The following is an 18,162-nucleotide window of genomic DNA, read 5'->3' as shown; positions in this document are numbered from 1 at the left end:
ACTGATATTCACTGGGTACAGACTGCTACATCTGCACAATACTGATATTTACTGGGTACAGACTGCTACATCTGCACAATACTGATATTCACTGGGTACAGACTGCTACATCTGCACAATACTGATATTTACTGGGTACAGACTACTACATCTGCACAATACTGATATTCACTGGGTACAGACTGCTACATCTGCACAATACTGATATTTACTGGGTACAGACTACTACATCTGCACAATACTGATATTTACTGGGTACAGACTACTACATCTGCACAATACTGATATTTACTGGGTACAGACTACTACATCTGCACAATACTGATATTCACTGGGTACAGACTGCTACATCTGCACAATACTGATATTTACTGGGTACAGACTGCTACATCTGCACAATACTGATATTCACTGGGTACAGACTGCTACATCTGCACAATACTGATATTTACTGGGTACAGACTGCTACATCTGCACAATACTGATATTTACTGGGTACAGACTGCTACATCTGCACAATACTGATATTTACTGGGTACAGACTACTTCATCTGCACATGACCCTGGAAAGGTCGACTCCCCGTGACTTTCGCCCTAGATGTCTACCCTTCTTCCCGATGTCGTCCCCCCCTTGCTGTCCGGACGTCCTGAGTAACAAAGAGGGCTATGGCCCCTCCCGCATCCTTTTTGTTCCCCCCAACCCCCCCTCTGCTTATGTCACTTCCTCCATGTCACTTCCTCTATGTCATTTCCTTCCCCCCTTCCCTTCCCTCGCTTCTGTCCCCCACTGCTTTTCCAATTTCCCCCAAATCGTCTATTGCTTCCTGCCCAGGTCATGTCCGCCTAGTTCCCACCCTCCGGGTCTCGTCCAGCGGCTACCATACTGATGTTCCCTCTGTATAGACTGCTACAACTGCAGAATACTGATATTTTCTGGGTACTGACTTCTATGTTGGCTGGGATCTGGTGTTTACTGGGTGCAGACAACTACATAAGCACATTACTGGTGTCTGCTGGGTACAGACTGGCTATAGACTACTGTATTGGCAGGATATTCGTGTTTTCTGGGAATAGACTATTATATCTGCACAACACTGGTGTTTCCTGGGCACAAACTACTACATCTGCATGACACTGGTGTCTACTGGGTAGAGACTACTACATCTGCACAAAACTTGTGTCTCCAGGTTACAGACTACTACATTATTATTTATATTTTATTTTTTTACTACATTATTATTATTCATTGTTATATTGACATTTGTTCCATGGTAGTTTACGCGTGAAAAGGGGTATACATGACAAAAAACAATGAAAACAGAAGGAATCGGGTCAATAAAAATAGGGGTATACACATACCAAATAAAGATCTAATTAAACCATGATAATAACCTAGTTCTAATCCTATTTTACCCATTAGATGGACACAATAACTGTTCAGTACAGAAAAATATGAAAATCCGATAAAAAAATGTACACAAGAACAAAGTATAAAAAATACAAATTTTATTAAAGAAAAAACACAAAAAACAGTAACATACAAAACAACAAAATACTAAACCTGGTAGGTGTCACAGAATGGGAAACCAAAAACGGTGCAGGAACCCACCATACTCAATAAAGAGGCACTTCACAGAAAACTAAATGGACCAAAATGGTGCACATGGTAGGTCTGTAAGCATGATATCAAAAAGAATCACTAATCATAGAGAACCTCCAAGAGCAGTTACCTATATCAATCTGTAAGTAGATACCTCCGGTGGGTGCCGACGCCTGCCCCGGTTTAGTATTTTGTTGTTTTGTATGTTACTGTTTTTTGTGTTTTTTCTTTAATAAAATTTGTATTTTTTATACTTTGTTCTTGTGTACATTTTTTTATCGGATTTTCATGACAAAAAACAAGTACAATTATCTTGAACACAATGAGTCACCTACTGGTACTGGAGGGCGCACAGACCACAGATGCACAAAACTGGTGTCTCTAGGTTACAGACTACTGCATGTCCACAATCCTGGTGTTTACAGGGTACAGTCTACTATATCTGTACAAGACTAGTGTTTACAGGGTACAAAGTACCAAATCTAAACAGTACTAGTGCTCAGAGGGAACAAACCACTACATCTGCACAATACTGGTGTTTACGCAGTACAGACTACTATCTCTACTTAATATTGGTGTTAGTGTAAGTGCCCATCGACCACTATACACAATATTTGTACATATAACTATTGTCCTGATGGAGGGTTATTTACCAACCACAGCACATGTATTAGTGCTGGGAATATCACTGGTGGGTTACACACTATCATGATCTGCTAGATACTGCAAACATATCATTAAAAAAAGCTAAATGATCAGATATACAAGTTATAATTAGGATATAATACAGGTAAAAATCTTTTGCTATGATTAAAAAAATGTTTACAGTCTAACTCTCTTATTATACATCTTTATTGTTAGTTGTTAGACTAATACTGTAATGACTGAGAATACTGGACCAGGTCTGAAATCGTGCTTCAGCTTTCTATTACTGTAGCACTGATGTAAAGAGTGATTCCTGTAGACGGGCCTCGCACTGTCACAAATCTATAGTCGCCTCTATGGACAGGCTAGCCATCACCACCCCAGTAAGTAGCACTACATTAATCCAGTACATACAGCATACCTGACATGACCAAAGTATTCAGGAGATTCAATTCCTACTACTTAGGACACTGTGCAAAGATTAAATATATGGACGGACAGTTGCCTGCCTTAGTATGGACACCAGTGCCAAGCATAAGAAAGACCTTCCCGAAACACAACAAGGCTATGTGGGCTGCAGGGGAGGAAATGGCGACAAGGCCCAGGAGTAAAGTTGCCCAACAACCCTTCTGCCTCATCAGAGAGCTCTGGAAATTACATGGAGTAGTTGTGGCCCCGGTAAAGATTTTGCACCAGGATACCAGGGGTTAAAGTTATGACTCTGAGCTGTTAAATACTAAGGCTGAGCGGGCGCACTAAATTAAGACTTCAGCACTGAGCCCCTACTCCACAATTCCATCACTTCTTGAAGGGTCAGCTGGACAATCTTGTAAACGTAGACACAAACTCCATACAGCGGGACATACACATAGAATAAATGTTGACCAAAAGTGCGGTTTTCATGGCTGCACGAACGGGCCCCAATACCGGCAATCAGAAGTATAGGGTGTGTGGGATGTTGGTCATTCCCCAACCTACAAAGATCATGCATGCTCGGGGGTCAGGAGTGATAGCGGTGGGCCGAACAAGTGTTCACCCTACAGCTGCCCCTCACGTGACACTGGTGAGTACAGAGCAAACAGCACAATCTATACATGACACATCGGTGGGGAGCTGCGGCCGATACAGCCTGTGCCCTAGTTATTGTGGCACTTTAGTAGGTAAAATGGAGTTTATCAGTTCATTGTAATGGAGAATTAACGTGTGTCCTGCGAGTACAATAAGTGTGGTGTACATGTATGTTATGCGTGTATGGTATGTGTGGCATATATAACGCTTGTGTGGTATATGTACTGGACTTTAATATCATGTGTATGGTATGTGTTCTGTACATGTAGATCATGCGTGTATGGTATGTGTGTTGTATATGTATATCATGTACGTATGTGTGTTGTATATGTATATCATGTATGTATGGTATGTGATGTACATATATATCGTGTGTATGGTATGTGTGCTTTGCATATATATCATGAGTGTATGGTAAGTGTTTTCCATGTATATTGATTATATGGAACGTGTGTTGCACATGAATATTATGTGTATGGTATGTGTGTTGTATATGTATATCATGTATATATGTTTGGTATGTGTGTTGTATATGTATATCATGTATGTATGGTATGTGTGATGTACATATATATCATGTGTGTATGTTATGTGTGTTCTGCATATATATCATGAGTGTATGGTAAGAGTTTTACGTGTATATTGATTATATGGAACGTGTGTTGCACATTAATATTATGTGTATGGTATGTGTGATGTACATATATATCATGTGTGAGCAGTATATATTCTGTACATGTATATCATGTGTGAGTGATATGTGTTCTGTACATGTATATCGTGTGTATGACGTGTGATGTACATATATATCGCGTGTGGTATGTGTCTGTACATGCAGTATCGTGTGTATGGCATGTGTGATGTACATGTATGGTATGTGTGTATAGTATGTGTTCTTCACACTAATATGAGTAAGGCATGTGTGGTGTACATGTATATCATGTGTGTATGCAATGTGTGATGCACATGTAAATCATGTGTGTACAGTCTGTATGCTGTAAATGTATATGTGGGTATGGTATGTGTATTGTACATGTATATTTTGTGTGTTGTACATGTATATCATCTATATGGTGTCTGAACTGTACACAGATATCATGTGAGTATGCTGTACATGTATATGGCTGTATGGTAGGCATAATTCACATGTATATAATGTGTATGGTGTCTGTACTTTACATGTACATGATGTTTATGGTATGTGTGAAGTACATGTAAATCATATGTTTATTTTATGTGTGATGTACAAGTATATTGTATGTGATGTACATGCATATCATGAGTGTATGGTATGTGTGCTGTACATGTATTGTGTGTGTATGGTATTTTTATTTTTTATGTATTTACTGTATATGTATATCATGAATGTATGGTATGTGTGTTGAACATGTATATTGACTGTATTATAAATCCTGTTTATGAATATCATGGGTGTAAGGTATATGTGCTGTACAAGTATATTGTATGCATGGTATATTTGCTGTGCATGTATATCATGTGTGTATGATAAGTGTTTTAAACATAGATAGTAAGTGTGCACAATACATGTGCTATAAATATACACTACATTATACATATTTTTACTGATTTTGTATATGAGATCTATTTGTACGTTAAATGTGCACATATTTGATGCAACTGAAACTTATATTACCCTACATATCTGTTAAATATGTATACCCTAAGTGGCTGTCCTCTCTGTGCACTACACGTATCTTATATACAGTGGGGCAAAAAAGTATTTAGTCAGTCAGCAATAGTGCAAGTTCCACCACTTAAAAAGATGAGAGGCGTCTGTAATTTACATCATAGGTAGACCTCAACTATGGGAGACAAACTGAGAAAAAAAAATCCAGAAAATCACATTGTCTGTTTTTATAACAATTTATTTGCATATTATGGTGGAAAATAAGTATTTGGTCAGAAACAAAATTTCATCTCAATACTTTGTAATATATCCTTTGTTGGCAATGACAGAGGTCAAACGTTTTCTGTAAGTCTTCACAAGGTTGCCACACACTGTTGTTGGTATGTTGGCCCATTCCTCCATGCAGATCTCCTCTAGAGCAGTGATGTTTTTGGCTTTTCGCTTGGCAACACGGACTTTCAACTCCCTCCAAAGGTTTTCTATAGGGTTGAGATCTGGAGACTGGCTAGGCCACTCCAGGGCCTTGAAATGCTTCTTACGAAGCCACTCCTTCGTTGCCCTGGCGGTGTGCTTTGGATCATTGTCATGTTGAAAGACCCAGCCACGTTTCATCTTCAATGCCCTTGCTGATGGAAGGAGGTTTGCACTCAAAATCTCACGATACATGGCCCTATTCATTCTTTCATGTACCCGGATCAGTCGTCCTGGCCCCTTTGCAGAGAAACAGCCCCAAAGCATGATGTTTCCACCACCATGCTTTACAGTAGGTATGGTGTTTGATGGATGCAACTCAGTATTCGTTTTCCTCCAAACACGACAAGTTGTGTTTCTACCAAACAGTTCCAGTTTGGTTTCATCAGACCATAGGACATTCTCCCAAAACTCCTCTGGATCATCCAAATGCTCTCTAGCAAACTTCAGACGGGCCTGGACATGTACTGGCTTAAGCAGTGGGACACGTCTGGCACTGCAGGATCTGAGTCCATGGTGGCGTAGTGTGTTACTTATGGTAGGCCTTGTTACATTGGTCCCAGCTCTCTGCAGTTCATTCACTAGGTCCCCCCGTGTGGTTCTGGGATTTTTGCTCACCGTTCTTGTGATCATTCTGACCCCACGGGGTGGGATTTTGCGTGGAGCCCCCAGATCGAGGGAGATTATCAGTGGTCTTGTATGTCTTCCATTTTCTAATTATTGCTCCCACTGTTGATTTCTTCACTCCAAGCTGGTTGGCTATTGCAGATTCAGTCTTCCCAGCCTGGTGCAGGGCTACAATTTTGTTTCTGGTGTCCTTTGACAGCTCTTTGGTCTTCACCATAGTGGAGTTTGGAGTCAGACTGTTTGAGGGTGTGCACAGGTGTCTTTTTATACTGATAACAAGTTTAAACAGGTGCCATTACTACAGGTAATGAGTGGAGGAAAGAGGAGACTCTTAAAGAAGAAGTTACAGGTCTGTGAGAGCCAGAAATCTTGATTGTTTGTTTCTGACCAAATACTTATTTTCCACCATAATATGCAAATAAATTGTTAAAAAAAACAGACAATGTGATTTTCTGGATTTTTTTTTCTCAGTTTGTCTCCCATAGTTGAGGTGTACCTATGATGTAAATTACAGACGCCTCTCATCTTTTTAAGTGGTGGAACTTGCACTATTGCTGACTGACTATATACTTTTTTGCCCCACTGTATGTATGTTTTATGTGCTCAATATTTATGTCCTACCTCATGTGCTCTACATTATAATTGCTTAGTATATTTTATCTTCAGTATGTTTGACATATATGCTCTATAAATACACTGTGTATATTTGCGTGCATTACATGTTTGTTCTATTACTACAATCTATGGTCTCTACAGTATGGTCTATGCATATAATTCACTTGTAAGTTTTATCTGTATTTTGTGTACTACATGGTATATATTCTACATGTTCTATATCTATATATATAATTGTCAAAGGGTCACTTCCGTCTGTCTGTCCTTCTGTCACGGTTATTCATTCGCTGATTGGTCTCGGCAGCTGCCTGTCATGGCTGCTGCGACCAATCAGTGACGGGCACAGTCCAATTAGTTCCTCCCCTACTCCCCTGCACTCACTGCCCGCTCCGTAATCCCCTCCACTCACCGCTCACACAGAGTTAATGGCAGCGGTAACGGCCCGCGGTGTAACACACTCCGTTACCGCTGCTATTAACCCTGTGTGTCCCCGCAATGGAGCGGTCCCGGGAGCGTGGCGAGGAGCGGCAAAGGCGGCGGATGGTGAGTATAGCAGGACTTCCAACGGGCCTTCGGAAGGTGAGTATATGTTTATTTTTTTTTTAAGTCTCTATACTATGTGGCTCTGTGCTTGACAATATACTCCGTAGCTGGGCAATATGCTACGTGGCTGGGCAATATGCTACGTGACTGGGCAATATACCGTACTACGTGGCTCTGCTATATACTACGTGGCTGGGCAATATACTACGTCACTGAGCAATATACTACGTGGCTGGGCAATATACTACGTGGCTGGGCAATATACCGTACTACGTGGCTCTGCTATATACTACGTGGCTGGGCAATATACTACGTCACTGAGCAATATACTACGTGGCTGGGCAATATACTACGTGACTGGGCAACATACTACGTGACTGGGCAACATACTACGTGACTGGGCAATATACTACGTGACTGGGCAATATAGTACGTGACTGGGCAATATACTACAAAATAAAGGTTTTGGCATGCTTGACAAAGACCCTAGAGGTTGAAACGTTGCAATTATGGCATTTATGGCTCAATAAAGAAGAATCTTTTCACCCTGACTGGATGCTGTCCTTCACTTCAACCATGGGCAATATACTACGTGACTGGGCAATATACTACGTAGCTGGGCAATATACTACGTGGCTGGGCAATATACTACGTGGACATGCATATTCTAGAATACCCGATGCGTTGGAATCGGGCCACCATCTAGTATATATATATATATGTATATACAGTGGGGCAAAAAAGTATTTAGTCAGTCAGCAATAGTGCAAGTTCCACCACTTAAAAAGATGAGAGGCGTCTGTAACTTACATCATAGGTAGACCTCAACTATGGGAGACAAACTGAGAAAAAAAAATCCAGAAAATCACATTGTCTGTTTTTTTAACATTTTATTTGCATATTATGGTGGAAAATAAGTATTTGGTCAGAAACAAAATTTCATCTCAATACTTTCTAATATATCCTTTGTTGGCAATGACAGAGGTCAAACGTTTTCTGTAAGTCTTCACAAGGTTGCCACACACTGTTGTTGGTATGTTGGCCCATTCCTCCATGCAGATCTCCTCTAGAGCAGTGATTTTTTTGGCTTTTCGCTTGGCAACACGGACTTTCAACTCCCTCCAAAGGTTTTCTATAGGGTTGAGATCTGGAGACTGGCTAGGCCACTCCAGGACCTTGAAATGCTTCTTACGAAGCCACTCCTTCGTTGCCCTGGCGGTGTGCTTTGGATCATTGTCATGTTGAAAGACCCAGCCACGTTTCATCTTCAATGCCCTTGCTGATGGAAGGAGGTTTGCACTCAAAATCTCACGATACATGGCCCCATTCATTCTTTCATGTACCCGGATCAGTCGTCCTGGCCCCTTTGCAGAGAAACAGCCCCAAAGCATGATGTTTCCACCACCATGCTTTACAGTAGGTATGGTGTTTGATGGATGCAACTCAGTATTCTTTTTCCTCCAAACACGACAAGTTGTGTTTCTACCAAACAGTTCCAGCTTGGTTTCATCAGACCATAGGACATTCTCCCAAAACTCCTCTGGATCATCCAAATGCTCTCTAGCAAACTTCAGACGGGTCCGGACATGTACTGGCTTAAGCAGTGGGACACGTCTGGCACTGCAGGATCTGAGTCCATGGTGGCGTAGTATGTTACTTATGGTAGGCCTTGTTACATTGGTCCCAGCTCTCTGCAGTTCATTCACTAGGTCCCCCCGCGTGGTTCTGGGATTTTTGCTCACCGCTCTTGTGATCATTCTGACCCCACGGGGTGGGATTTTGCGTGGAGCCCCAGATCGAGGGAGATTATCAGTGGTCTTGTATGTCTTCCATTTTCTAATTATTGCTCCCACTGTTGATTTCTTCACTCCAAGCTGGTTGGCTATTGCAGATTCAGTCTTCCCAGCCTGGTGCAGGGCTACAATTTTGTTTCTGGTGTCCTTTGACAGCTCTTTGGTCTTCACCATAGTGGAGTTTGGAGTCAGACTGTTTGAGGGTGTGCACAGGTGTCTTTTTATACTGATAACAAGTTTAAACAGGTGCCATTACTACAGGTAATGAGTGGAGGAAAGAGGAGACTCTTAAAGAAGAAGTTACAGGTCTGTGAGAGCCAGAAATCTTGATTGTTTGTTTCTGACCAAATACTTATTTTCCACCATAATATGCAAATAAATTGTTAAAAAAACAGACAATGTGATTTTCTGGATTTCTATTTCTCAGTTTGTCTCCCATAGTTGAGGTCTACCTATGATGTAAATTACAGACGCCTCTCATCTTTTTAAGTGGTGGAACTTGCACTATTGCTGACTGACTAAATACTTTTTTGCCCCACTGTATATATATATATATATACACACACATATATCTATAGATAGATAGATAGATAGATAGATAGATAGATAGATAGATAGATAGATAGAAAAAAAAGACCACAGCAGCACATGTTTATCTCTGTGTTGCAGTTTGCAGCTTGCACGTGTTCACATTGGAAGTGCTGATTTGTTTTTTTATATATATATATATATATATATATATATATATATATATATATATATATATATATATATATATATATATATATATATATATATATATATGTATGTATGTATATATATATATATATATATATATATATATACACCGTAGTTTGTGTATATATTGTACCTGTAGCTTATCTGTACACATTTACACCCGTAGTTTATGTGTTTATATTACACCTGTAGTTTATGTGTATATATTACACCCGTTGTTTATGTGCATATATTACACCTGTGGCTTACCTGTATGTATACACATTACAGCCGCAGTTTGTGTTTACATACTATACCCATCATTTACGTGTACATATTACATCAGTAGTTCATGTGTGTGTATATGACACCCGTGGTTTATGTGTGTATATAACATCTGTGGTTTATGTGTGTATATGACACCTGTGGTTTATGTGTGTGTATATGACACCCGTGGTTTATGTCTGTATCTGACGCCCGTGGTTTATGAGTACATATGACACCTGTGGTTTATGTGTGCATATGACACCCATAGTTTGTGTGTCTATATTACACCCGTAGTATGTATGTGTATATATTATACCTGTATTTTTTGTGTATATTACACCAGTGATATATTACACCCATGGTTTATCTGTATGTATTACATTTGTAGTATGTGTGTGTATATAATACATCTGTAGTAGCTGTGTGTATATTTCACCCGTGGTTTGTGTGTATATATTACCCCTATAGTTTATATGTGTATAATACACCTGTGGTTTTTGTGTGTATTCTACACCCGTTGTTTGTGTGTGTATATTATATACGAGGGTTTTGTGCATATATTACACCCGTGGGTTTTGTTTGTACGTTACACCTGTAGTTAAGTGTATATGTTACATCCATAGTTTATCTGTGTATATTATACCCTTGGTTTATGTGTATATGTTACGCCCATAGTTTATCTGGTTATATTACACCCGTGGTTTTTGTGTATATATTACACTGGTGGTTTTTTTGTGTATATTACACCTGTGGTTTTTGCGTGTATAATACACCCGTAGTTCATGTGTGTATATTACACCAGTAGTATGTTACACTGGTGGTTTGTGTGTGTATATTATACCCGTAGTTGATCTGTGTATGTTACACCCATTGTATATTACACTGATAGTTTGTGTATATATTACACCCGTACTTTATCTGTGTATTTTACACCCATAGTTTATCTGTGTATATTACACATGTGGTTTATGTGTATATGATACAGCCGTAGTTTAGCTGTGTATATTACACCCGTAGTTTATCTCTGTATATATTACACTTGTAGTTTATCTGTGTATATTACACCAGTGGTTTATATGTATATGTTACACCCGTAGTTTATCTGTGTATGTTACACCTGTGGTTTATGTGTATATTTTACACACATATTATCTGAGTATATTACACCCGTGTTTTTTGTGCGTATATTACACCCATAGTTTGTGTGTATATTACACTAGTGGTATATTACACTCGTGGCTTATGTGTATATGTTACACTTGTAGTTTATCTGTGTATATTACACCCGTAGTTTACGTGTGTATATTACACCCATATTTTATGTGTGTATATTGCATCCGTGGGTTGTGTATGTATATTACACCAGTGGTATATTACACCTGTGGTTTGTGTGCATGTTACACCCGCAGTTGATCTGTGTATATTACACCCGTGGTTTATGTGTATACATTACACCCATAGTTGATCTGTGTATATTACACCTGTGGTTTATGTGTATATATTACACCTGTAGTTTGTGTGTATATTACACCCATATTTATGTGTGTATATTATATTCGTGGGTTTTGTGTGAATATTACACCAGTGGTATATTACACCTGTAGTTTATTTATGTGTGTATATTACACCAGTGGTATATTACACCTGTAGTTTCTGTGTATATTACACCCATAGTTTACGTGTGTATATTACACCCGTATTTATGTGTGTATATTATATCCGTGGGTTTTGTGTTTATACTACACCAGTGGTTTATTACACCTGTGGTTTTTGTGTATGTTACACCCGTAGTTGATCTGTGTATATTACACCCGTGGTTTATGTGTATACATTACACCCATAGTTTATCTGTGTATATTACACCCGTGGTATATGTGTATATGTTACACCCGTAGTTCGTCTGTGTATATTACACCCATGGTTTATGTGTATATGTTACACCCCTACTTCGTCTGTGTGCATTACACCTGTGTTTTATGTGGATATACTAGATCTGTAGTTTATCTGTGTATATTACACCTGTGGTATATTACACCTATAGTTTATGTGTATATAATACACCCGTAGTTGATCTGTGTATATTACACCCGTGGTTTATGTGTATCTGTTACACCTGTAGTTGATCTGGGTATATCACACCCATGGTTTATGTGTATATATTACACCCGTAGTTTATTTGTGTATATTACACCCATAGTTTATTTGTGTATATGTTACACCCGTAGTTTATTTGTGTATATGTTACACCTGTAGTTTACTTGTGTAATTACACCCGTAGTTTGTCTGTGTACATTACACCTGTGGTTTATGTGTATATATTACACCTGTAGTTTTTCTGTGTATATTACAAGGGTAGTATATTACACCTGTAGTTTATGTGTATATAATACACCCATAGTTTATCTGTGTATCTTACACCTACGGTTTATGTGTATTAATTACACCAGTGGTTTATATGTATATGTTACACCCATAGTTCGTCTGTGTATATTACACCCATCGTCTATCCCTGTATATTATTACACCCCTGTATATTATTACACCCCTGTATATTATTACACCCGTGGTTTCTGCGCACGTTCCTGGCCCCGCTCCTCACCTGGTAGCCGCCGGTGCTCCTCGGACTGTCCGCCCTCGGGCTTTGCTCCCTCCTGTCCTCGGTGTCCCGGGCTGATGCCGGGGAGGAGGCGCTGGAGCACGGCCCCGGGACTACGCTGGCTCCTCGGTCCTCCTCGGGGAAGCGGCTGGACTCCACGTCTACTTCTGGTTCGTCCGCAGTGTCGGGGCCGGGAGAGGCGGAGCGGTAGCTGGAGGTGTCGCTCAGCAGGTCGGGGGAGCTGTACCCCGGCGGCCGGCTGGGCCCGTACACCTCCCGGCTGCCGTATAACTTGGCCAGACTCTCCGCAGCCTTCACCACCGGCCTGAAGGCGGAGATGTAGCGGAGCTTTCTGGGCGTGAGCGGCTCCCCGGGCCTCCCCTCGTCCCCGGAGCGCTCTTCCTCCCGGTTGGCAGACTGCTCCTCCTGGGCTTCTCCGCTGCTCTCCGGCTCCTCCGCCGCCTCCCCCGCGGTCTTGGCCGACGCCTGCTGCTGGGACAAGGCTGGGTAAGAGGGGACCGGCAGGGCTCCGGCTGCCGGCCAGAAGACAGGGAAGGGCGGGTATACCGAGTCCTTGGAGGCCGGGGCGGCCGGCCAGAAGACGCCGGGCAGCGCCCCCTTGTCCCCCAGGCCGCTGTCATCCTTCTTGGCGCACAGACCGAAGGCCGGGAAGCCATAGGGGGGCGGCGGGAAGAGCGGCGGCGTCATCTTGTGCAGCACCCCGGAGAAGCCCTTGCTGGGTACCGGGATGAGCGGGAAGCTGCGGGCCGCCTGCTCCTCGTCCCCGCGCAGGCTCTTGGCCGGTGGCGGCGGAGGCGGCGGTGGCCGGAGCTCCAGGTGCTGGCGGGCAGAGCTGCTGCTGGACGCCGGGGAGGGGAAGGCTCTCTTGCGGGTGCCGCCGTTGAACATGGCCTTGACGTCCTCCCAGGAGTGCGCCAGGTCGTCGGAGGCGGTGGGGTCGCTGAGCCGCAGGTGCCGCCTCCAGCTGTTGAAGTTGGCGGCGTCGGGCTGGGTGTACTTGGAGTCCGGGGCGCGGTGCGAGTGGAAGATGAACTTGTTGGGGGAGAAGTAGAGGCCGCAGTAGCCGCACTTGATGCACTTGGCCCGGGAGCTGTTGTAGCGGGCGGGGATGAAGCTGCCCCGGCAGCCCCAGGCGCACTCGTGCACCACATCGAAGGCGAAGTTCTCGGGCAGCTTGGGCGGGCGGTGCTCCCCCAGGAACGACTTGCACAGGCGCTCGGCCTCCCGCTTAGTGATCATCCCGCAGCGGCGGGACGAGATGGGCATGGCCCCCGCCCGGCGCAGGATCTCCAGCTGCACCGGGGTGCACTGCACGCACGTGATGCCCAGCGCCACCCGCCGGTTGTGGATCTCGTTGTAGCTGTAGCTCTTCAGCAGAGTGTTGGAGATCTGCGCCAGGCACAGGCGCTCCTGGCCGTCTATCACCAGCGACACGATGGGCACCCCGTACAGCGACGTCTCCCCCACCTGGTTGGGCTTCAGGGACGAGAAGGGCTGGGGGTCCTGGCCTGGGGGCTTCGTGCTGGGCGAGGAGCCGGGCTCCCTCTGGCCGCTCATCCCCTCCATGGCGTCTGCCCTGCAAGATACAACGGGGGCGACAGTCATCAGCACAAAGGCGACCAGTACATCTGTAAAAAGCCAAATATATGTATATATGTACAGGACCCAACGAGCCGGTGCTGCACATATATATCAGGCACAACACATAATATAGACTACAGATAGAGTTCGGTATATATGCAGCTGGATGGATGGAATATTTGTGATATGTAATGTTAATATGTAATCGAAAACAATTGCCTGGCTAATGCCACACTGTCTAAACTTATTAACCTATACATGTAAATACACATATATAGTTCTAAGTATATATATATATTTTTTTTTGTGTATATATATATAATTAAACATATATATTTGTATGTAAATATTTGTATTTATGTGTCTCTATATATATAACAGTGATTCTGTGAATGTATAGCACATAGACCATCTCTATACTATGACATGCCAATGATACTGATAATTTGCAGATGCTACAATGTTGCGGGTTTTGTTTTCTCCCCACAAGTAAATATTTTTAGTATTTTTCGTAACTTTTTGTAATGTAAGAGGAAAACAGAAACATGTTGTTGTTGGTTCTCAGCCTGTGAAGGGCCAATGATAAGCTCTTCTCTGCCCAGCACAGTAATAGTGTGATTCTTCTCGTTTCTATCACTGCCACTAGTAATATTACATTGTTATTTCTTAGAGCAGAAGATTTCGTTTAATTACGCCACAGTCGGTGGAATTTTCATATTTCCACATATTCTATACGAAAATAACATTATTTGTGCGAATATGATTCCGTTTTTTCCCATATAGTCCAGTGTGATATAACTAATTTATCTTACATTTCTATTATATTGCAGTTGCATTATCATAACGATAGCTATAATAAATAGCGGTGCAGGAATAGTCTTTCTATTATTCTGAAACAATTATAATGATGTCGGAAGGAAAGGGTGAAAGTTCAGTATTTGGTCAGTATTTTACCCCAGTATTAGTAATCCTAATCCAGGAGTGGGTGATAAATGCAGAAGTGGTGCATATGTTTCTATTATACTTTTCCTCTGATTGTTCCACTCCTGGTTTTGGCTACAAATACTGATGTAAAATACTGACCGAATACTGCTAGTGTGAACGTGTCCTAATTGGCAGAGCGGGCTGTGTTACGTGTGTTTTGTGGTCACACACCGATATTAGCCGGTCAGCTCCTGGGGTCAGGACCAGTCCCACTATTCCCGCCGGTGTCTCTCGGATCGTCTGGCCCCGTCTGATGCACAGAACACACCGGACACGTTACTATAAATAATAAATGGCGGTAGGAGACAGTGCAGACCTGGGCAGAGTATAGTCCCTGCATTATACTGTGTGGGTGCTGGGAGACATTCCTGGAGGACACAATGGACCCGATGTCACAGTGTGGAGCAGGAGGCTGGGCAGGGGGTCCCAGCTCCTCACTGAGGGCACACAGGTGGCGGAGGGTCCTGGGCACACTGCTGGACACGGATCCGGGGACCTCTGCGAGCCACCGATCCGGAGACATGGCCGATCATACAACCGATGGGAACACTGCATTGTATATCAGTCCCTCCGCCATCTCTGAGAGGAGCAGAGAACCCAGGAACTGGCAATAAGAATGATCCCAACAAGCCACCGTGTGTCCAATGTCACCAAGTCTCTGCTTCCTACATTTATATATATATTGTGATTTCATGTCTCAGATATGTGACTCCTAACCTCCTATATGTTGTGTGGCAACTGTGAATTTATTTTGTGTCCTGTTTGTTTACTAATTTTTGTATATGTAGTATATGCTGTGTAGGATGTAATAATCTGTTGTATTTAGGATATATATTATGCATGCAAAAAAAAGTATGTGCCATTGACATATATATTATAAATAATCTGATGTTTTAAATCAAAGTAAAGAGTGTGCATAATAATATTGTGTGTGTGAAAAAGTTCTATTTTGTGTTCATATGACAATGTAGTGTGTTGTGTGTTCTTTTGTGTAGTGTATGTGTATATAATATTATCTATATATTATCAGATAAGTTGTATATGTATACAATATTCTCATGTATATATTATCAAGTATGTTGTGTGTGTATATAATATTTTAATATTTTCCTGTGTATGATCAGGTGTTTTGTATGTTATATTATCATCTATATATTTTCAGAAAAGTTGTGTGTATATATAATATTCTCATCTATATATGCTCAGGTATGTTGTGTGTGTATATAATATTCTAATATTTATATTTTCAAATAAGTTGTGTGTATATAATATTCTCATCCATATATTATCAAGAATGCTGGGTGTATATAATATCCTCCAGATCAGGTGTGTTGTGTGTGTATAATATTCTCATGGATGTAGATCAGGTGTGCTGTGTATATAATATTCTCATGGATGTATGATTAGGTGTGCTGTGTATAATATTCTCGTGTGTATGACTAGCTGTGCTGTGTATATAATATTCTCATGGATGTATGATTAGGTGTGCTGTGTATATAATATTCTCGTGTGTATGACTAGCTGTGCTGTGTATATAATATTCTCATGGATGTAGATCAGATGTGCGGTGTATATAATATTCTCATGGTTGTATGATTAGGTGTGCTGTGTATATAATATTCTCATGGTTGTATGATTAGGTGTGCTGTCTATATAATAACTGTGTATGATTAGGTGTGCTGTGTATATAATATTCTCATGGATGTATGATCAGATGTGCTGTGTATATAATAACTGTGTATGATCAGGTGTGCTGTATATAATATTCTTGTGTGTATGACTAGGTGTGCTGTGTATAATATTCTCGTGTGTATGATTAGGTGTGCTGTGTATATAATATTCTCGTGTGTATGATCAGATGTGCTGTGTATATAATATTCTCATGGATGTATGATCAGGTGTGCTGTGTATATAATAACTGTGTATGATCAGGTGTGCTGTGTATATAATATTCTCGTGTGTATGATTAGGTGTGCTGTGTATATAATATTCTCATGGATGTATGATCAGGTGTGCTGTGTATACAATAATTCAGTGTCCTTTATGTATAATGTATAATATAGTGCAGTTGTGTGCGGGTTTCTTGTTTTAGTTGCTGAGCACCAGTTCTGTCTGTGAATTTTTATTGTAAGACTTGTCAAAGTAGCAATAAATGTTATATAGTGGGTTTTTTTTTAAATGGAAAAGGTCCTTACAGAATCTAATTTATTATGTGTTTGTATATTTATTGATTGATCCATTCATTTATTCGGCTTGCAAACTGATGAGGTATCATATTAATTACAGGCAGAATAAAAATAATGATTACAACACATTAGGGCTAAACACAGTGTATTCATTCCTTGTCCAGCCAGTTTGGATCAACCGTATAAAAATAGTGTGAGCCTTATCGTGGTAGGATACAGATTTATGTACAGACTAGCAGTAACCTTTCTGATTACACAGGACTATCACTGCACAAAGTCCTGATCTCCTCCGAGCTCTGCACCTTCCTCTCCATTCTCTCTGAGCTGATTGCTGGGATCACTTCACTACTCATCAGTACAGATCCATCACACATGTCCTGTGCATTACACAGCAAACAGTCCAGCATCTTCCTTCCAGGACTACAGCTGTCTCCTTTCTGTATCCCCTGGCATTGTATTTACACAACCCAGTGTAGGGGCAGAGCCTTCATCACTGACAACACTAGGACCATGTGCCCTGTCCTGTGTGTCCTGTCCAGCCACACAAAACTATCAGCTGAATGTGAATTATTCCAGCACCAGAACTGCTCCAAATGTTCTCTCCTGCCATGTCCCAAAATATTATCTATCTAATTTGTCTGTCTAATCTATCTACGAATCTATCTAATTTATCCATCCATTCATCTATCTAAATACTGCATAATAGAATGTACTGTAATATACATACAACATTTTGTTTTGATAATAATACCACCCCTATATGATTATATATATTTACTATATAGTTAATTATATATATA

General features: G+C 41.3%; 1 protein-coding gene across 1 annotated transcript in view; it reads right to left on the bottom strand.

The window, feature by feature from the left end:
• The window catches only part of SKOR1 (SKI family transcriptional corepressor 1), a 62,491-nt gene extending 48,314 nt beyond the window's left edge, over positions 1-14,177 (bottom strand). The window contains exon 1 of the mRNA XM_069766413.1: positions 12,594-14,177. Coding sequence (XP_069622514.1) covers positions 12,594-14,177 — 1,584 coding nt within the window. The remainder of the gene's footprint in view (positions 1-12,593) is intronic.
• Positions 14,178-18,162: the final 3,985 nt, after the last annotated feature.

This window comes from Ranitomeya imitator, chromosome 4 (assembly GCF_032444005.1).
Source record: "Ranitomeya imitator isolate aRanImi1 chromosome 4, aRanImi1.pri, whole genome shotgun sequence".
NCBI lineage: Eukaryota > Metazoa > Chordata > Amphibia > Anura > Dendrobatidae > Ranitomeya > Ranitomeya imitator.
Note: the sequence above shows the minus strand (reverse complement) of the source record. Positions and strands in the feature narration are given on the sequence as shown.